Here is a 22,899-nt window from a genome sequence, read left to right as displayed (position 1 = left end):
ATTTATTTGTTTAAAAAATGTAATTTATAGCAATTTTGTGTCTGTAATGCCACTGCAAAACAACAAATTTCGTGATCGTTCGTGACAATAAATTCTGATTCTGAGTGATACTGCTTCGGCATAAGTGAAGGGTCCTTTAGCCATTGTTCTTTTACTTTACCTGAAGGTGGTGTAGGCATTCCATAGAGGTATCCCATGGATGTAGGTGGAGGGCCATAGCCTCCATTTACAGGAGGCGGCGAATATGCGTATGGTCCGTTCCCTGCGTAGGGACCATTCGCTGCGTAGGGGCCATTTGCTGCGTAGGGCCCATTCGCTGCATAGGGCCCATTCGCTGGGGCAAATCCAAAACTCATTGCACCCATTGGTTCATATCCGTAGGCATTGTTTTGCACAGGAGTGCCCCGAGAAGCTAACAGGAGAAACAAGAATGACATCAATTTTGCAGGTAACTCCACTTATTGCAACAAACTATCAGTTAAGCTTCAATGCAGCCACTGAATCCTGGAAAATGAGCATATGATTGGTCTTCCTGAGAAGTCTGAAGTGACCATCATCCTGTCAATTTTCCACAAGAGCTCTGACGAGAGTGTCCTGGCTGGCTGCATCACAGTATGGCACAGTTGCTGTAGATCATTGGATTGGAGGACCATTAGAGCAGGCAGAGAGGATCACTGGGGTCTCCCTCTCCCCATCGATGTGATCTAGCAGGATTGTTGTCTGAAGAGTGCATGCAAAAGTATTGAGAACCCCTTCCACCCTGCAAGCAGCATCTTTCAGCTACTCTCATCAGGGAAGAGATACAGGAGGATCAGGGCCAGCCCCACCAGGCTGAGGAACAGCTTCTTCCCACGGGCAGTGAGAACGCTGAACGACTGAAATGAGCAGCTCACACTAACCCTCTGAGACTCCACTATTTAGTTAACAATATTTACTTATTTTTATATATGTATTTATGTACTGTATCTGTATCACTTGCCTGAATGTGTGTTATGTCTGGTTGTGTGTCTGCGTGTTTTGCTCTGAGGACCAAAGAACGCTATTTCATCGGGTTGTACTTGTACAATCAGATGACAATAAACTGGAATTTTAATAAGTGAACATTATTTTAACATTGTAGCACCACTGAATCCACACATGTATTTCAAACTGAAAAGAGCCTGCAAAAGACATTCATTTAAAAGCAATTATACATTTTGCATTAAACTGTTTAAAGAAAAATAAAATACCTTAACTGTATGTTGATTGCACTGTCAATATTACCAGCAATTTAAAAGATCACCTGTTCAGCAGTGAACGTAGAACAGAAACAGCCTAGTCTGTGCCAAACTATTATTCTGTCAAGCCCCACTGACCTGTTCCCGGACCAGAACCCTCCATACTTCTCCCATCCATGTACTTATCCCCATTTTTCTTAAATGTCAAAATTGAACCTTCATTCACCGCTTTAGCTGGAAGCTCATTCCACAACTCTCACCGCTCCCTGCGTGGAAAAAGTTGCTTCTAACGTTCCCCTAAACATTTCACCTTTCACACGTAACCCATGTCCTCTGGTTCTTGTCTCACCCAACCTCAGCAGAAAAAGCTTGCTTGCATTAACTCTGTCTATACCCCTCATAATTTTATACACCTCTATCAAATCTCCTCTCATACTTCAATGCTTCAGGAATAAAGTCCTAACCTGTTTAAACTTTGCCTGTAACTCAGTTCCTCAAGTTCCAGCAATATCTGAGTAAATCTCCTCTGCACTCTTCCAATCTTATTTATATTCTTCATATAGTTAGGTGACAAAAACTACACACAATAATTAAAATTTGGCCTCACCAATGTCTGATATAGCTTTACCATAACAACCCAACTCCTGTATTCAATACTTTTGATTTATGATATTTGACTTTGATCTACTTGTGATGCCACTTTCAAGGAATTATTTGTCTGTCTTCCCATCAATTTCCTGAGTGCTCTACCTTTTATTGTGCATGACCTACCTTGGTTTATCCTTCCACAGTGCAACAACTCACATCTGATAACATTAAATTCTATCTGCCAATTTGCAGCCCATTTTTCTAGCTGATCCAGATCCCACTGCAAGCTTTGAGTCTTCCTCGCTGTCCACAACACCTCCAATCTTTCTGTCATCTGCAAACTTTCCGATCCAATTTACCATATTGTCATTCAGATCGTTGATATAGATGACAAACAACAATGCACCCTGGACTGATCCCTGAGGCACACGACTAGTTACAGACCTCTAGTTAGAGAGGAAATAATCTATTGCCACTCTTTGTTTTCTCTGGTAAAAACCAATGTCTAATCCAAATTACTACCTCATCCTGAATATTAGCAAGATGGGCTCAAAACTGGCATTATCTGTAAGGAATTTGCTCATTCTCCCTGTGTCTGTTCGGGGTTGTAGTTTAACTGGGGTATTTGAGGAGCAAAGGCTCGTGAGCCAGAAGGGCTGTTATTTGCTGTATGTCTAAATTTAAAAATATAAAAATTATAACCATCTCTTTCAAAACTATAAAATTATTGGATAAGAATTCTGGAACGAAACATTGAGGGCAATGTGATCGATAATACACAGAGACTTACAAACAACTTCTGCTGTGTGCTCCCAATTGTCAACACCATTGTGAAAGGATTTCTAAAGAAGTTAACATTCTCCCTCCCAACTGCACAGGTCCTAGAGCTTTTAATGGACAGTATTTAGTGATGCTATTTGAAACTTACCCTGTTGAGCCACTTTGAACATCAGTTGGCCAAAATCAATGGCTCCGCCGCTGTTAAAAACCAATTTAAATGAAGCCTGTCCTTCCCAGCCACCTGCAAGTCAAGAGGTTAAATTACAATTGGCACAAACACAAAAATTGGTCTAAAGAACAATCTCTCCTTTCGTCAGGTATGTTTCTACGACTTGATTTTTTTTTTGAGAATGCAAAAGAAAACCATTACGCCGATTAATGACATCCCTGTGTTGGTGATTTCCTGAGAAGACTGAGGCAGACAAGCTTCCGACCACCATCATGTCAACTTTCTACAGGAGCTCTATCGCGAGCATCCTGGGTGGCTACATCACATTGTGGTACAGTTGCTAAAGAGAATTGGATCGGAGATCAATCCACAGGACCATAAGAGTAGCAGAGAGGATCACTGGGGTCTCCCTCCCCTTCCCATCTACTGGGATCATTGAAGAGGACTTGTAAAATCTTTGAGGATCCTTTCCACTCCCCCCCCCCCACCTACATTTTGTGCTCAAGCCCAAAACTTTGGTTCTGTATCTTTCTCTTTGCTACATAAAGGACGCTATTTGACCTGCTGAGTTTCTCCAGTATCGTGTTTTTACTTCAACCACAGCATCTGCAGACTTTCATGTTTTACTCTCTGAATCTCAGTGCCTCTCCTCCTTTAACCTCTCCTAGAACATTACCTCCTTTGGTGGAGTGATCTCAAATTCTGTTTGACAGTCACTCCTATGAATTGCTTCAGGATGTTTTCACTATGTTCAAGGTGTAAACTAAACACAGTATATCCAGATGTCAGAAGTTCCGATGGGCAGGTGGCCGTGGTCGATGTGTGAGTCCTCGTTCCTGGTGTCGGTAGCCAGGTGGGTGGGTAGCCGGGGCCAAGGCGAGGGCCCATGTTTGAAGTTTCAGGACCTCTGATCAGAGGGCGACCGGGGCCGAGATGTGAGTCCACATTGGAGGCATTAGGAGGTCTGGCCTGTGGGCAGCCAAGGTGTGAGTCCACATTTGAGGTGTCGGGAGTTCCGATGAGCTGGCAGTTGAGGCTGAGGTGTGAGTCCTTGTTCCAGGCATCGGGAGTTTACATGAGGTTGATTTTTAGGGTATATATGGTCATTTTCTTTGGACTTTTGTTGGATTTATTAATAACTGTGTGAGTTTACATGCTTCCTTCCCAACCCCACTCCTCCACCAAGTTCAGGATAACAATATAGTTATGAGATTCAAGGGCAATTGAACATTATTCATCTTGTCAGTAAATCTGAAGCATAACTGAACCTCAATTAAATTTTTTTGATATAACGTACATTTCTTTGACCTTCCAGCTTCAATATCCTCCTTCCTTGCTCAAATAATAGTTCAGATCTGAACTTAATTGTTCAATGATTTGACATACCTCCAGGTTCAGCATGAACAGATCCCTTGATGTAATTTGCTGAAAAGACTGGCTGCTCAATGGAACATCCTTTGACAAGATAGAAGGGCATCATGAATGACTGCATGGGGTCTTTTCCTTTTGATACAAAGATCATCTGAAACAAGAGAATTTGGCAATGGTTTCAGATTACAAGCTTTTAAGTCTTTATTCGCTAAAGCAGAAAAAGAAGGAGAATATTTTGCCTTTTGGGTTTCGAGATGAATTCTACATGAAATGACTGCAAAGAAAATCAACCTGAGATGAGACTCAGTTGCAATGCACGGCCATAAAAATAAGAAATCTCAAGCTAAAAAGAAATTCATCCTTTTCCTATATCCAGTTTTCTTGAAGGAACACATTCCAGGACCAGACACATATTCATTCCCCTCTGGCTTCCGCATGGACCGCTCCCTCGTCTACTCCTCCTTCCCCACAAATCGTACCCTTGGGACCTACCCTTGTGACTGCAGAAGATGCCATATTTGCACCCATGGCTCCTCCCTCACCACCATTCAGGGCCCCAAACAGTCCTTCCAAATGAAGCAACACCACCTGTGAAACTGCAGGGATCAGCTACTGCTTCCGGTGCTCCCGTTGTGGTCTCCTCTACGTCGGGAGTATGCTGGGAGTCGCTTCGTTAGGCACCTCGGCTCTGTCTGCCGCAATATCATGATCTCCCAGTGGCCATCCGTTTCAATTCCCCGCCCCATTCCCTCGCTGTCGTGTCTGTCCAGGATCTCACATACTGGCAGACTGAAACTACCCGCAATTAGAGGACCATCACCTCATCTTCTGCCTGGGAAGGCATTAACTTGTTGCTGCATCCTGGCCACCCCCCTCCCCCCTCCCCCCACCCATCTGATGCATCAAGCGTGGACTTACCATATGGTCCCAGACACCCACCTTACCATTTGAGCACCCGAAACCCCAATAGCGGACTTACCACATGGTACCAGACACCTGCCTGCCCATTCGAGCTCCCGACACCATGAACGACGCAGGGACTTAACATATGCAAAAGTACTATGCATATAACAGCCAATTCCCTAAATTTTACCCCTAAAGATTGGTCCACAAAATTCGACTATTACATATGGTATGTACTCTGACAAATAATTTGATCAATACATACCAGGTTCGGTCCCTACTCTCTGGAAAGATAAGCGAGGGAGGTGATTTTGTTGAAAAGTACACATTTCCAAGGGGACTCGACAGGATAGATTCAGGAATTATTTTTTTTACTGGCTGATGTGTCTAGAACAAGAGATGATTGAAAGCAAGAGGATGGTCTTTAAAGACTGGAAAGAGGAAGTTTCTTCATTCAAAGAGTAAAGATGTATTTTGAACACATGCAAAGATGTATTTCAGGGCATAATACAATGAGGTAGACAACAGACTCGCCAAGGCAAATAGCGCCTTTTGAAGACAACACAAAAGAGTCTGGAAAAACAACCAACTGAAAAACCTCACAAAGATAAGCGTATACAGAGCCGTTGTTATACCCACACTCCCGTTCGGCTCCGAATCATGGGTCCTCTACCGGCATCACCTACGGCTCCTAGAATGCTTCCACCAGCGTTGTCTCCGCTCCATCCTCAACATTCATTGGAGCGCTTTCATCCCTAACGTCGAAGTACTCGAGATGGCAGAGGTCGACAGCATCGAGTCCACGCTGCTGAAGATCCAGCTGCGCTGGATGGGTCACGTCTCCAGAATGGAGGACCATCGCCTTCCCAAGATCGTGTTATATGGCGAGCTCTCCACTGGCCACCGTGACAGAGGTGCACCAAAGAAAAGGTACAAGGACTGCCTAAAGAAATCTCTTGGTGCCTGCCACATTGACCACCGCCAGTGGGCTGATCTCGCCTCAAACCGTGCATCTTGGCGCCTCACAGTTCGGCGGGCAGCAACCTCCTTTGAAGAAGACCGCAGAGCCCACCTCACTGACAAAAGGCAAAGGAGGAAAAACCCAACACCCAACCAACCAATTTTCCCCTGCAACCGCTGCAACCGTGTCTGCCTGTCCCGCATTGGACTTGACAGCCACAAACGAGCCTGCAGCTGATGTGGACATTTACCCCCTCCATAAATCTTCGTCCGCGAAGCCAAGCCAAAGAAGACATGGAATAGACAATGATGAAGTCGCGTTTATATTTCTTTATACCTGGTAATGAAGCTGTCAATTGAATCAGTGATATTGGTGGTGAGACCAACAATTTGAGCATGAGAATGAAATTATTCGTGATGAGGAACTTACCCTATAGGGGGTCAGGTACAGAGTTCCCTTTTTGGTCCCTTTGAAGAATTCAGACTTTGCAGTCACATCGTTGAATGACAGCTCCACATCTTTGCACTCCTTTAAAAAGCTGAAAAATAAATCAATATGACTCAAAAGATTGTACTTTTCCCTCAAACTTAGTTGATTAATTACAAACGACAGAGGAACTCAGTGGGTCGGGCAGCATCCGTGGAGAGAAATAGTTAATGTTTTGGATCTAGACCCTTTTCACCAAACTATTCCCAACCTAAACATGAACTCTGTAAATATTGCTTGTGGTGTCACTCTCTGGGCTACATCTTGGAAAATTGTAGCAAGTAATTCTTAATTAAAAAAATATATATTTACAGTACGGCTGAAGCTGATTCCTAACATTTAAACCCTTTTTGTCAAATTACACACAATTTCAAAACACCGTATATTTTGGAGGGTGGGAGGAAACTGGAGCACCTGGAAGAAAACCATGCAGACACAGGGAGAACATGCAAACTCCACACAGGCTGCGCTGGATTTGAACTCAGATCACTGGCTCTGTAATGGTGTTGCTGCACTAACTGCTGTGTACTTCAATTTGGGACTGCACAACCCTGGATAATTTTATATCTTGATTGGTTCAGCAGTTGAAAGGTTTGATAAAATTGAATACAGAGAAATGTTAGTTATTACTTTAACATGGGTAAGACAGTGATTAGTGAAGACAGAGGGAGTGATAACCCCACTCCAGTGATGAGTGAGGACAGGGGAAGTGATAACCCCACTCCAGTGATGAGTGAGGACAGGGGAAGTGATAACCCCACTCCAGTGATGAGTGAGGACAGGGGAAGTGATAACCCCACTCCAGTGATGAGTGAGGACAGGGGAAGTGATAACCCCACTCCAGTGATGAGTGAGGACAGGGGAAGTGATAACCCCACTCCAGTGATGAGTGAGGACAGGGGAAGTGATAACCCCACTCCAGTGATGAGTGAGGACAGGGGAAGTGATAACCCCACTCCAGTGATGAGTGAGGACAGGGGAAGTGATAACCCCACTCCAGTGATGAGTGAGGACAGGGGAAGTGATAACCCCACTCCAGTGATGAGTGAAGACAGAGGGAGTGATAACCCCACTCCAGTGATGAGTGAAGACAGAGGGAGTGATAACCCCACTCCAGTGATGAGTGAGGACAGGGGAAGTGATAACCCCACTCCAGTGATGAGTGAGGACAGGGGAAGTGATAACCCCACTCCAGTGATGAGTGAGGACAGGGGAAGTGATAACCCCACTCCAGTGATGAGTGAGGACAGGGGAAGTGATAACCCCACTCCAGTGATGAGTGAGGACAGGGGAAGTGATAACCCCACTCCAGTGATGAGTGAGGACAGGGGAAGTGATAACCCCACTCCAGTGATGAGTGAGGACAGGGGAAGTGATAACCCCACTCCAGTGATGAGTGAGGACAGGGGAAGTGATAACCCCACTCCAGTGATGAGTGAGGACAGGGGAAGTGATAACCCCACTCCAGTGATGAGTGAGGACAGGGGAAGTGATAACCCCACTCCAGTGATGAGTGAGGACAGGGGAAGTGATAACCCCACTCCAGTGATGAGTGAGGACAGGGGAAGTGATAACCCCACTCCAGTGATGAGTGAAGACAGAGGGAGTGATAACCCCACTCCAGTGATGAGTGAGGACAGGGGAAGTGATAACCCCACTCCAGTGATGAGTGAGGACAGGGGAAGTGATAACCCCACCCCGGTGGTCAGAGAAGACAGAGGGATCGACCAGTAGTCTTCCATAGTTAATGGTCTTGAAATGTTTCTGATGTGAATGGAGGAGGTATGATTAATAACTTTGTGGGTAACACAACATGGGTGATGGTAAAAAAAAGTTGATTGCAAAAGATTAACAAACTGGAGAGAATGGATAGATCGATAGCAGATGGAATTTAATCCTGAAAAACATCGTGATGAATTCATTTTAGGAGAACTTATCAACCTTTAAAGTACTCAACAAATGGCAGGATCCTGGGAAGCATTGAGGGCCAGAGGGATCTTGGCTCAAGGATCCCTGAAGGCAGCAGCAGGGGCAGACAAGATAGTTAAGGTGGCATAGGAGATACTTATGGAGTACGGGATACAAGGGGAAAGACATTAGTTAGGCCATGGTAGAGCCCTGGAACAGTTCCAGAAGTCACATGCCTGCACGAAAGATGGTGCAGAAGAGATTCACCAGGATGCTACCTGGGCGGAGCATTTTTGGCAATGAAGGAAGACTTGATAGACTGGTCTTATTTTCTAAGCAGTGACCTGATATGGGAATACAAAGAATAGTATAGATAAGGCAGGTATTGAGAAAAACATCCCCATGGTTAGAAGTGTTTATAGGTTTAAGGTAAGGAGTAGGAGATTTAGAGAATCTTGTGGAACATTTTTATCCCCAGAGAGTGGTTGAAAGGTGGAACACATTGCCTGGGTGGATGGTATTCACACAATGTTTAATAATTATTTGGACACATTTAAGTGTCAGGACGAGATCTGGAAATTGGAATTGGTACAGATCGGTACCATGGTTGACAAGGGATAGGGTGGCCCAAAGCCAGGGTCACATTTACACAGTGACATACACCATGGTTACAGGCACTTCCAACCCACAAGCCCATGCCGTCCAATTATACCCAAATGACCCACAACCCCCGTATGTTTTGAAGAGTGGGAGGAGGCTGGAGCACCCTGAGAAAACCCAAGGAGGCATGGAGAGAACGTACAAACAGTGCAGGATTTTAACCTGGGACTCTAGCACTGTAACAGCACGATACTAAGAAACTGCTGATCTGTTGCGGTGACTATATAAAGTGAGCTTTAACTTAACTCTCCTGCATGACAATTCATCCCATTTTCCCTTTCTTCTCAAACTTCTCCCCTGTGAGAGGCAACATTCAAGGTAAGGGCTCAAGTCTCATTTCGAATGAGTTGATGCATGTGCATAACGAAGGCACGGCCTTTCAGGGGAATCTTCACATTGAAGGCCGTTGATGCTATTCTTTTTTAAAAAATTTTTTTATTTTTCACACGATGAACCATATTAATCAAAACACACACATTTCCCTCTTGAATATACACAGTGTCATTTTCTCTCCTCCCTTCCCTCCCTCCTTCCCACCCCCTCCAAACCCATTAAACATTCAACATATACAATACAATTAACCCATTAAACAATGTCATCAAACAATTAAAATAAACAAGAAAATTGTGTCATCTATTTTTACACACTGGATCAGGTCATTTTGTCGTCTTCTCCTTTTTTTATTTTAGGGGGTGGAGGTCCGCAGTAAGCCCTCTCTGTTGTGTTCCCTGTATGGTTCCCTAATTTGTTCAAATATGTGACTTTATATTTTAAATTATGTTATTTTTTCCAATGGAATACATTTATTCATTTCTATGTACCATTGCTGTACTCTCAGGCTCTCTTCTGATTTCCAAGTTGACATTATACATTTTTTTGCTACAGCTAAGGCTATCATAATAAATCTACTTCATCCAGTTTGAGGCCTAATTCTTTACTTCTTATATTACTTAGAAGAAAGATCTCTGGATTTTTTGGTATGTTGCTTTTTGTGATTTTATTTAATACCTGATTTAGATCTTCCCAAAACTTTTTCACTTTCTCACATGCCCAAATTGCATGCACTGTTGTTCCCATTTCCTTCTGACAGCGAAAACATCTATTTGATAATGTTGGATCTCATCTATTTAACTTTTGGGGCGTGATAATATTGCCTGTGTAACCAATTACATTGTATCATGCGTAACCTTGTGTTTATTATATTTCTCATAGTTCCAGAGCACAGCTTTTCCCATATTTCATTTTTTTATCTCTTTGGGTTTAAAGCTTATTTTATCATTTTCTTTCTCTTGCAGCTTGATGTCCATATTTGTTATAAATCTTTTAATTATCATTGTGTCTGTAATCACATAATTCAAAGCTGTTTCCTTCTGGTAATCTCAGTTTCCAGTTTGTCCTTTAAGTAGGTTTTCAGTTGATGATATGCAAACATGTACCATGAGTTATTCCATATTTGTACTTCAACTGTTCAAATGATAATAAATTATTTCCTAAAAAACAATTTTCTATTCTTTTAATCCCTTTTCTCTCCCATTCTCTAAAGGTTATCTACTGTGAAAGGGATTAATTGATTTTGTGTCAATAATAATTTTGGTAGTTGGTAATTTGTTTTTTTTCTTTTTTACATGAATCTGCTGCAGTACTAGTGAACTTCTATATTGCACTAGTTTTTCATCCCACTTATAAAGTATATGTTCTGGTATCTTCTCCCCTATTTTATCTAGCTCTATCCTGGTCCAATCTGGTTTTGCCCTTGTTTGATAGATATCTTAATTGTATTGCTCTATAATAATTTTTAAAGTTTGGTAGCTGCAAACCACCTTGTTTGTATCATTCTGTTAATTTATCTAGCGCTATCCTCGGTTTCCCCCCTTTCCATAAGAATTTTCTTATTATTTTCTTTAGTTCATTGAAGAATTTCTCTGTTAAGGGAATTGGTAACGATTGAAATAAGAATTGTATCCTTGGAAAGATATTCATTTTAATGCAATTTACCCTACCTATCTGTGTTAGTGGTAAATCTTTCCAATGTTCTAAGTCATCTTGTAATTTCTTCATTAATGGCTGATAATTTAATTTGTATAGATGGCCTAGATTATTATCTAGTCTAATACCTAGGTATCGGATTGCTTGTGTTTGCCATTTAAATGGTGATTCTTTTTTAAACTTAGTGTAATCCGCATTATTCAATGGCTTCGCTTCACTTTTATTTGCGTTGATCTTGTACCCCGATATTTCTCCATATTCCTTCAATTTCTTATGTAATTCTTTTATTGATAATTCTGGTTCTGTTAAGTATACTATGATGTCATCTGCAAATAGACTGATTTTATATTCTTTCTCTTTTATTTTTATCCCTTTTGTTTTATTTTCTGTTCTTATCAGTTCTGCCAATGGCTCTATTGCTAAAGCGAACAGTGAGGGAGATAGTGGACATTCCTGCCTAATTGACCTGCTTAATTTAAATTGATTTGATATATATCCATTTACTGTCACCTTCGCCATTGGACCCTTATATAATGCTTTAATCCAATTAATATATTTCTCTGGTAGGTTGAACCTGTAATACTTTGAATAAATAATTCCATTCTACCCTGTCAAAAGCTTTCTCTGCGTCTAAAGCAACAGCCACTGTTGGCGTCTTATTTCCTTGTACTGCATGGATTAAGTTAATGAACTTTCAGACAATGTCAGTTGTTCGTCTTTTCTTAATAAATCCAGTTTGATCTTGTTTTACTATCTTTGGTACACAGTCATCCAATCCGTTTGCTAATAGTTTTGCTATTATCTTATAATCTGAGTTAAGTAGAGATATTGGTCTATACGATGCTGGTGTTAGTGGATCTTTCCCTGTCTTTGGTATTACTGTAATTATTGCTGTTTTACATGAATCTGGCAAGTTTGTGTTTCTTCTATCTGGTTCATTACTTCCAGGAGAGGAAGAATTAGTAACTCTTTAAATGTTTTATAGAATTCTATTGGGAGTACGTCCTCCCCAGGTGTTTTATTGTTCAGTAGATTTTTTAATACATCTTGTATTTTCCCTATTTCAAATGGTTTTATCAATTTGTTTTGCTCCTCTTCTTGCAATTTCGGTAGTTCAATTTTAGCTAGAAACTCATCTATTTTGTCTTCTTTCCCTTCGTTCTCAGTTCGGAATAATTGCTCATAGAATTCCTTAAAGTTTTCATTAATCTCTATTGGGTTATATGTAATTTGTTTGTCCTTTTTCCTTGATGCCAATACCGTTCTTTTAGTTTGTTCTGTTTTAAGCTGTCAAGCTAGTATTTTGTGCATTTTTTTCTCCTAGCTCATAATACTTCTGCTTTATTTTCATTATGTTCTTCTCCACCTTATACGTTTGTAATGTTTCATATTTTACTTTTTTGTCTCCCAATTCTCTTCTTTTTGTTATATCGTCCCTTGTTGCTAGTTCTTTTTCTGTACTTACTATTTCCCTTTCCAGCTGTTCTATTTCCCGATTGTCATCTTTTTTTCATCTTAGTTACATAACTTATTATCTGCCCTCTGATGAAGGCTTTCATTGCATCCCATAATATAAATTTGTCTTTCACTGATTCCGTATTTATTTGGTGCTCAATAAATTCTCTAAATTCCTGTCTTTTAAGTAGCATGGAGTTTAATCTCCATGATACTGATGTCACAGTATCTGACACTGTTCATCGTAAATTACTGTTAGACCTTCTCACTGTTGTGAACCCAGTGTCACAGTATCTGCCTCAGTCTCCCAAACATCAGCATTAAAATTTCTCCACACTGATACGTCTGTGTCACTGTATCTGCAACAATGTATTGCATATCACCATTGAACCTCCTCCCCACTATGAACGGTGTCTCAGTGTCTGACACAGTTTATCATACATCACCATTAAAGCTTCTCCCCGCAGTGAATCTGGTGTCACAGTATAAGCCAGGGTTTATTGTACATCACCGATAAATCTTCTCCCCACAGTGAACCTGGTGTCACAGTATCTGACACTGTTCATTGTACATTACTATTAGACCTTCTCACCGCTGTGAACCTAGTGTCACAGTATCTGCCTCAGTCTCCCAAACATCACCATTAACTGGATGTCCTCCAGTTCTATTGCTAATAACAGGGGTGAGTGATCAGATAACAATCTAGCTTTATATTCCATTTTCCTAACTCTCTCTTGGATATGGGCTGACAACAGTAACAGGTCAATCCTTGAGTATGTTTTACGTCTACTCGAATAATATGAGTATTCCTTCTCCTTTGGGTGTTGTCTCCTCCATATATCCAAAAGTTGCATTTCCTGCATTGATTTAACCATAAATTTAGCTATTTTGTTCTTTCTGCTAGTCTTTTGTCCAGTTTTATCCATCTTTGAATCCAAATTAAGGTTAAAGTCCCCTCCTATCAATATATTCCCCTGGGTATCTACAATCTTCAAAAAAATATCTTGCATAAACTTTTGATCCTCTTTATTAGGTGCATATATATTGACCAAATTCCAAAAGTTCTGAGTATATCTGACATTTTATCATTACATATCTCCCTGCTGGATCTATTATTTCCTCCTCTATTTTGATTGGTACATTTTTATTGATTAATATAGCTACACCTCTGGCTTTTGAGTTATATGATGCTGCCGCTACGTGATCTCCCCAGTCTCTCCTTAATTTATTATGTTCCACTTCAGTTAGATGCGTTTCCTGCACGAATGCTATATCTATTTTTTCTTTTTTCAGTAAATTTAATAGCCTCTTCCTTTTGATTTGGTTATGTATTTTATTAATATTTATAGTCACATAGTTCAACATGGCCATTTCATACTCTGTTTACATCTCATTTCTGCTTCCTCACCACCACCTTTCCCCCATTTCCATTTCTCAGTTTTCTTTTTTTGAACATACTGTATGACAACATTTCTAAAACATAAAATACTTCAACAACTCCCACATCTAAAATTCCCTTAACGCCAAGTGCCCCCCACCTCTCTGAGTCACCCCTTGTCCCTTGCAAATGTCAACTGATTTTTCAGTGACTGTTATTCTCTCCCACTCAACCCCCTCCAGAAAAGACTTTTTTCACATTTTAAAATTTTTTTAACCCCTCCTCTTTTTTTCCCCTTTCTCCCTTACTTCCCTTTTCTTCCCTCCTTTAGTTCTTACTTATATATTATATGTAGTTTGTCATCGTTCTTTGTTCTTGTTACATCTCTTCATCTCTCTTTCTGTCTTGCAGACATTCTGCAAATCTTTGTGCTTTCTCCATATCCGAGAACAGTCTGTTTTTCTCCCCCAGGATAACTATTTTAAGAACCGCTGGATATCTTAACATAAATTTATAGCCTTTTTTCCATAGAATCGATTTTGTTGTGTTAAACTCCTTCCTCTTCTTTAGGAGCTCAAAACTTATGTTTGGGTAGAAAAAAAAATTTTTTGACCTTTGTATTCCAGTGGATTTTTTTGTCTTCTCTAATTTTATTCATTGCCTTCTCCAATATATTTTCTCATGTCGTGTATCTCAAAAATTCTACTAAAACGAATCTTGGTTTTTGTTGTGACTGTGGTTTCGGGCGATGTTCTGTGTGCCCTTTCTATTTCCATTCCTTCCTGCATTTCTGGCATTCCCAGGAGTTTTGGGATCCATTCTTTTATAAATTCTTTCATATCTTTGCCTTCTTCATCTTCCTTAAGGCCCACTATCTTTATATTGTTTCGCCTGCTATAGTTTTCCATTATATCCATCTTCTGAGCTAACAACTCCTGTGTTGCTTTAACTTTTTTGTCACTTTCTTCCAATTTTCTTTTGAAGTCGTTCACTTCCATTTCTACCGCCATTACAGGTTCTTACACATTTTCTAATCCTTTCCCTACATCTGTTATGACCACCTCTATTCTACTCACTTTTTCTTCTGTACTTTCCATGCTTTCATTTGTTCTTGAAATTTTTTTTTATCTATGTACTGTTCATTCATTTTACCTCCTATTCCTCTGTGCAGAGCTTGGTGTTCTTCTTCTTCTGTGTTTGCTCTTGGGTTTGTGTCTTCTATTTATTTTCCTTGTATCTGTGTCTCTTCTGACTTTCTTGTTGAGCTGCTTGTCTCAATTTGTTGGGTGTTTTTTTTTTCCATGGCTTCTTGATGTTGCTCCTCTTCTGGGCTGGTTATCTGTTGTGTCTCTTGCTTCCTTTTTTCTTTCTCACCCCTCCCTTTCCCGTTGCTTTCTTTATCTTCCAGCTGGGAGCCCTGCTGTCGGGCATCTCTCAGCTGTTCGTGCTGTGGAGTGAAACTCCACAGCTGGTCCCCCCTCCCATCGGTGTTCTCCTCGTCGTGGCATCGCGCATGCGCAGTTGCGCACCTCTGTTTGGCTCAGTGAGCCAATTTTGCAGTCCTGCGGTCGGCGGGACGTGACCCTGCGGGGTCTCCACTAACCTCAGGGAGCGGGCTCCTCTTTCCATGGCAGATCCCTGCTTTTTCGTGCAGGTAAGGCCTTCTCCTTTCTCTTCTGGCATTTTTCTTTCTTCTTTTCTTCCTGTTGTTTTTGGTTTTTCTTTCTTAGGTGCCATTTTCTCCACACCTTTATTTTTTATTTGTTTTGTTTTGTGTGTCTGGAGCTTTGCTCTTTCTTCACTTTTTTTTCTTCTTTTCTGGAGAGGGCTGGTATTCTCCTACTGGCCACTATTCCGTCACATGACTCCTCTGTTGGTGCTATTCAAAGAAACTGGCTTAAACTGGTTGCTGCTCTCCCTAAGTGATGGTACCCAGACTTCAAAATACTTCAAGTGTAAAACACTTTGAATGTTCTGAAGTTGAAAAACTTTTCATCTTAGAACACAGAACATTAAAAACTATTTTATCCACATGCAAAAAAAAATCTTTGATTATTTGTCTGGGCAGGGAAAAGCAGAAATTGAAAATTGATCACTCCTAGTTGTCTGCCGCAATGGTGCTTAGTGCTGATCTCCCAGTGGCCATCCATTTTAATTCCCTGTCCCTCTCCCTTGCTGACATGTCCATCCATGGTATCACACACTGCCAGACTGAGACCACCCGCAAATTGGAGGAACAACACTTCGTTTTCCTCCAACTAGATGACACTAACATCAACTTATCTGGCTTTTGTTAAACACCCTCCCCCCCCCACCCCCCCCCCACTTCTCCCATTGCTTTCCCCCAGCTCTTTCTCCCTTTTCCCTGTCTCCCTTAACACAGACAAAATCAATTCTCACCTCTCCTTTTATCACATCCACCCTTTGTTTGTCTGGACTCCTTCTCCATCCAGCCATTTCTGAGATTTCATGTATTTTTGCCTATTCTTTGCTTATTCCTTGAGGAAGGGCTTAGGCCCGAAACATCGGCAATATATTTAGCCTCCAGCATTTCTATATGTTGCTGCAGACTTTACTGTTTCACTAGTATTTCTGCTGCCTGACTCACAGTGACATTTACAGTTTTGATTTTCCAAATACAAATTATCTGATTTTTTTTTTAGGTGAGTAATTTGACTTTTTAACTCGAAATAACAATTTCAAAATATACTTACACAAGATTTAACTGAAAATGTCCATATCTGAATTCATCCATCAACATCATTATAATGTACTAACTGCTTTTGTCTGCCAGCCAAGCACGGAAACACCGACTGAATAGCACTGTGCAAGACTACATTAAATCTGCAGATTATTGCAAGTAGGATAATAGATCCTTAAAGTGTGCAGTCAAGAGTGAATAAAGATCACCAACTGACAACATGGTTTCATGAAAACAGGAAATTAAGCTAGCAAACTGTGTTTTAAAATTTTTGATGATGGCTTAATTTATGACAAGGGTGACCTTAGCTAAACTGCTGTATATCTGACTTTCAACTGGTTTCCTTTAACTGCACAAGATTATGATCTCTGACACGGAATAAAACTTTAAAACAACTTTGTTTTGGTGAATGAAACCCACAAGGCAAATTATCCAGACATTGCAAAAGAACAATTGTCGTTGCTATATAGAATAATACCAAATCTAGTTAAATGCAACAATGATGTATACCCAGAAGCAAAAAGAAATAACTACATATGTTACTGATGACTCGCAGCAAGACTTTTGGGAATCCGCATTTGGGAATGATCAAAAGCTCTTTCATAGATTACTATGAGGGCAGATTACTATTTGAATGGCAATAGATTAAGAGATGGGGAAGTGGAGAGAGACCTAGAGGTACTTGTACACCAGTCTCTGAAGGCGAGCATGAAGGTACAGCAGGTGGTTAAAAAGGCAAATGGTATGTTGGCCTTCATATCAAGAGGGTTTGAGTATAGGAACAAGGATACCTTACTGCCGCTGTACAGGGCCTTGGTGAGACCCCACCTGGAGTATTGTGTGCAGTTTTGGTCACCTTATCTAAGGAAGGATGTTCTTGCAATGGAGGGAGTGCAGAGGCGATTCACCAGGCTGATACCTGGAATGGCAGGAATGACTTATGAGGAAAGATTGCGCAAATTGGGATTGTACTCGGTGGAGTTTAGAAGATTGAGAGGGGATCTCATAGAGACATATAAAATTCTGGCAGGACTGGACAGAATGGGTGCAGATGGGATGTTTCCAATGGTGGGGGAGTCCAGAACCCGGGGCCATGGTTTGAGGATAATAGTGTAAGGTAAAAACATCATGAGATGGGACCGGAGAAGGAGTCACCCAGTACTAAGGAGTAACAGAATGCAGATGTGACCTTGTACACTCAAGATAAGCTTGGCACTAACAAGCTGATGAGCAGCAGACTAACAGTGAAGGGTAGCAACAGCTTATTCATTGGACAGTGTAATGGTATGATAATTTACTAAGTATGTGTCCTGAGGTATAAAAAAACACCACTTGCTGATATCGTTAGAATGCACCTTCTCCAACTAACACTGTTAGTTGTAAGTGTTACAATCCGGTAATAAAGAACCTTGATTTCGACTCAGTCTGGTGTCTGACTCACTCATTCTTGAACAAAGCAGACCTAACAATAGGCAAACCATTTAGGACCGAGATGAGGAGGAATTTCTTTACCCAGAGGGCGGTGAATCTGTGGAATTCATTGCCACAGAGGGCAGTAGAGGCAGGTTCATTAAATATATTTAAGATGGAATTAGATATATTTCTTCAGTATAAAGGTATTAAAGGTTACGGAGAGAAGGCGGGGACGGGGTACTGAACTTTAAGATCAGCCATGATCTCGTTGAATGGCAGAGCAGGCTCGAAGGGTCGAATGACCTACTCCTGCTCCTATCTTCTATGTTTCTATAGATGCAAAAGAAAATGAGAAATAGATAACACTGAAGAATGTGGAATGTAGAATCTATAGAAACTTGTGTTATTATACGAAATCTTAAAACATGAGAGATATATACAATGGTATATCTCACATGCTGTTCTCACTGGTACCATCAGGAAAGAGGTATTGGTGCCACAAGACTCACACCACCAGGTTCAGGAACAGCTGCTCCCCCTCCATCATCAGACTCCTCAACTACAAACTCAATCAGGAACTTATTTAATGACTCTTATTTTGCACTTTATAATTTTTTTTTCTTTCTATATCACTTTCTTTATTTACATGTATGGATATGCTGAGTACCTTTTTTTTTGCTTAAGTGGTAATTCTGCCTGGCTTTCAGGAAAAAGATGTCATGTATGTACTCTGACAATAAATCTGAAATCTGGAACTTAATCACCTACATTAGGAATGACACTCCGCTCTTGGTTAAATAAAAATTCACTTCGGATGTGAATTATTGTTTTACTTTTCCTGGAAACACTTCAAAACGATCAATCTGTAGTAAATACTCAGTTAATGTTTCAGATCAATGCAAGGTGTTAGAGACTTTCAATAAAGTTTCTCACACCTTTAGTATTCAAGGGCTCAGTCCTTGTCAGTACTTGGATGGGAGACTGCTCAGGAACACCTGGTGCTGTAGGATTTTGGGTGTCACAGTTAGCACAGTACAACGCTGTTACAGCACCAGCGACCCGGGTTTCAAATCCTGCTCTATCTGTCAGGAGTTTGTATGTTCTCCCCCCCATCTGCGTCGGGTTTTTACTAGGGACTCCGGTTTCCTCCCACCCTTCAAATCGTACTAGGGATTGTAGGTTAATTGGGCGGACGGGCTCAAGGGGCTGTTACTGTTCTGTATGCCTAAAGTTAAATTTAATTTAAAAGTCCACATTACTAATAAATTCTTCCCTCCAGAACTTACTGCTATGATATCTGCAAGCAACAAATACTCAATGAATAGGAATGCAAATAGCAAAGCTAGGTTGGAGTGTAGTCACTATTATAACACAAGAAAAAGAGCATCAAACTTGCACACAGCAAGTCTACAGTAAGACACTGATCACATGATATGTTGGTGGCTGAAAATTTAATATTGCAGTAATAATGTGTGTTATGTTTGGTTGTATGACTCGATGTTTTGCACCAAGGACCGGAGAACGCAGCTTCATCAGGATGAATTTGCACCATCAGATGACAGTAAACGTGAACTTGAATTTAAACCCCACAGTGAAGCGTCAATCATACAGATGCCTAAGAAGAGTGTAATGATCTGCCTCTTTGACTATCACCCAACAGCACTTACATCAACAGTGATGAAGTGTTTTGAAAGGCTGGTGGTGAAGCATATCAGCTCCTATATGAGCCATGACATGGATATATTCCAGTTCGCCTATCGTTGCAACAGGTCTATGGCAGGTACACCTCACAGACTCTACACAAAGCCCTGGAATATCTGGTCAGCAAAGATGCATACATCAGGATGGTCTTTATCAACTACATGTCTGCATTTAACACCATCATCCCCTCCAAATTATTCAGCAAACTCAAGACCTGGGAGTTAACACCCCACTGTGTAATTGAATCATGGATTTCCTCACCTCCAGACCACAATCAATGAAGATTGGTAAGAACTTCTCATCCACAATCTCCAACAGTACTGGAGCACCATAGGGCTGTCTTCTTAGCCCCCTGGTCTACTCATTTACACCTACAACTGTACAACAATAACACCATCTACAAATTTGCCGATAATACTATGGAAGTAGGTTGTATAAAGGGAGATTGAAAACTTGGCTGAATGGTGCACCAACAACAACTCGATATCACCAAAACTAAGGAGCTGATTGTTGACTTCAGGAAAGGTTTACAATCCAGTGATCATTGAGGGATCAGAGAAGGAGAGTGTGAGCAAATTTAAGTTCTTGGGAGTCATTATCTCGGAGGATCTTTCCTAGACAATACACCAATGGCATCAAGAAGAAAGCATGTCAGCTCCTACACTTCTTCAGGAGTTTGTGGAAGTTTGGTATGACATCAGAAACCCTGGCAAATTTCTACAGAGGTGTGGTAGAAAATGTACTGACCAGCTGCATCACAGTCTGATATGGAAACGTCAATACCCCTGAGCATAAAACCTTCCAAAAGACAGTGGATGCAGCCCAGGACATCACAGGCAAAACCCTCCCCACTATTGAGCACATCTACAGGGAGCAATCATCAAAGACCCTCACCACCCAGCACACACTCTGTTCTTGCTGCTGCCATCACGGAAGAGGTATCGGTGCCACAAGACTCACACCACCAGGTTCAGGAACAGCTGCTACCCCTCCATCATCAGACTCCTCAACGACAAACTCAGACTCATTTAAGGACTCTTACTTGTGCACTTTATTGATTTTCTTTTTGTTCACTCTGTATTGCACAGTTTGTTTACATGTTTTTATGCTGTGTACCTTTTTTTGGCCTACCAATTAGAGGTAATTCTGCCACGCCCGCAGGAAAAAGGAACCTCAGGGTTGTATGTGATGTAATGTATGTACTCTGACAATAAATCTGAAGCTGATACTGTAGTTCAGTTCAATTGACAAAGATTGCACACAGCGCAATTTTCCACTAAAGACGGTGTACATTTTGGAACAGGCAATAAATCCCAGTGAACAGCCCAGAACCTGAGCCCTGCAGATCTCGCACATCACGAGTTAATGACAACATCCCATTGAATGTTTACATCCCTGTGGAGGGCGGGGCGTATCTGTCTGATTGACAGCCGCCTCGACCAATAATGTAGCGAGCTCATAAGAAGCAGGCCAATCAGTGGTAAAGAAGCAGTTCACCGCTTGATTGACAGACCCTAACCCGGTGACATTGAATTCCCCACCATCCACGCACTAAATCAGATTATCACGGGGATTACCAGGCCGTCAGGCACCGGCCACGACAGTATTAATGCCCCACGGAGCCTGTCAGCGACGGGCGGAGGGGGAGGAAAAGAACAAATGCCAATTTGGCCTCCAGACAACCACCAACGGAAGACGGGCCCGGCCGTTTAAGCGGGAGGACGCGTTCAGGCCGCCGCTCCTGCAGCTCAGCAGCGGGGATTTGCCTCACCTCTCGCCGTTGGTGATGATGACGCCGCCGTTCTGCGAGTGATTCCTGTTCAGCGCCATGTTTTCCCCGAACGCCGCCGCGTGACGTCACGCGTCAATCACGGGGAGGGGGCGGGGCGATGTGACGTAGGCGGCGCGGCCTGAGGCTCTGGTCAATGTAGGTGATGCCTTCTGCATGGAGACAAGTTTGCCTCATTTAACAGTAAAATTTAATCTTTCTAATAGGCATGTTTTTAGATATTTACAAATTAGGCATTTTGGTCAGTCCAAAACCAATATTCTTCATCAATTTTTGGATTAAAAAGTTTCATCATGGTCCATTGATAGCTGTGAGGAGAAAATGTGAACAGATCCATTTCAGGTGAAGATTGGGACACTGCACTTGACCTGATTAACAGCACCTCATTTTGTGCACAACATTATTTATTGCAATTCAAGTGGTAGACAGAATGTAGTGAGGTCGCTACGACAAGGCTATAGCTCGCGGGGTTGTAGCCCGAATCCGCAGAAGAAAGGCGTGCACGCAGCAGTGGAGTGTATTCGACACCGAGCTTATTCAGTAGCAACTCGGTCTTTTATAGTCAGCACGGCTGCGTCACCACTGGGGCGTGGCCTGAGCGGGCTGGCCGCCGATTGGTTTACCTCGGATGCCCGGACCCCGATTGGGCCGCCCGCGATCCACCGGCAGATGATTGGCCAGTTTCCCCGCTCTGCCGGTGGCCTTGGGAAACGGACGTTTCAGCCCACACGGTGCTTGGCCGGTCGCTGCGTTGGACGCCCATTTTCTGTGTCGGCACGGGCCGCTATGAGAATACATTTAGCTAAAGTTAAACTATCTTGTTTTCATTCAGAGTCTAACAATATATATATATAAAAAATTGTGGTATAGAGGTGGAAAGTACTAGAAATACCACTTAGCTTAATGGAAAACAACGCCTGTATTCTGAATAGAAACAATCGTCAGATAGGTGCGGCACAATTAGCATATGCTGTTACAGTACCAGCGACTGGGACTCAAATCCCACGCTGTCTGCAACGAGTTTGCATGTTCTCCCTGCGTCTGCGTGGGTTTCATCCAGGTGCTCAGGTTTCCTCCCACCCTTCAAAAACGTACCAGGGATCAGAATCAGAATTTATTCTCATGAGCGTGTCATGAAATTTGTTGTTTGGAGCAGAATTACAGTGCAAATATTGCACTGCTATAAATTACATTTAAAAATAAATACGTGCAAAAATAAGAGAAGATTCAGAAATCTGATGGCAGAGGGGAAGTAGTTATTATTGCACCTTTGAATGTTCATCTATAAGCTCCTGTATCTCCTTCCTTTCTTCAGACACTGCCTCTTGTAGATGTTCTCAAAGGAGGGAAGACTGGTGCCCATGATGGTGCTGGCTGAGTTTACAACCCTCTGTAGTCATTTCCTGTCCTGTGCATTGGCATCTCCAAACCAG

General features: G+C 41.8%; 1 protein-coding gene across 1 annotated transcript in view; it reads right to left on the bottom strand.

The window, feature by feature from the left end:
• The window catches only part of wbp2nl (WBP2 N-terminal like), a 39,616-nt gene extending 18,060 nt beyond the window's left edge, over positions 1 to 21,556 (bottom strand). Inside the window, exons 1-5 of the mRNA XM_069908483.1 lie at positions 21,449 to 21,556; positions 6,419 to 6,527; positions 4,141 to 4,276; positions 2,734 to 2,826; positions 161 to 412 (exon numbers count right to left, since the gene is read on the bottom strand). Coding sequence (XP_069764584.1) covers positions 161 to 412; positions 2,734 to 2,826; positions 4,141 to 4,276; positions 6,419 to 6,527; positions 21,449 to 21,507 — 649 coding nt within the window. The 5' untranslated portion in view covers positions 21,508 to 21,556. The remainder of the gene's footprint in view (positions 1 to 160; positions 413 to 2,733; positions 2,827 to 4,140; positions 4,277 to 6,418; positions 6,528 to 21,448) is intronic.
• Positions 21,557 to 22,899: the final 1,343 nt, after the last annotated feature.

This window comes from Narcine bancroftii, chromosome 13 (genome assembly GCF_036971445.1).
Source record: "Narcine bancroftii isolate sNarBan1 chromosome 13, sNarBan1.hap1, whole genome shotgun sequence".
NCBI classification, from domain to species: Eukaryota; Metazoa; Chordata; class Chondrichthyes; order Torpediniformes; family Narcinidae; genus Narcine; species Narcine bancroftii.
Note: the sequence above shows the minus strand (reverse complement) of the source record. Positions and strands in the feature narration are given on the sequence as shown.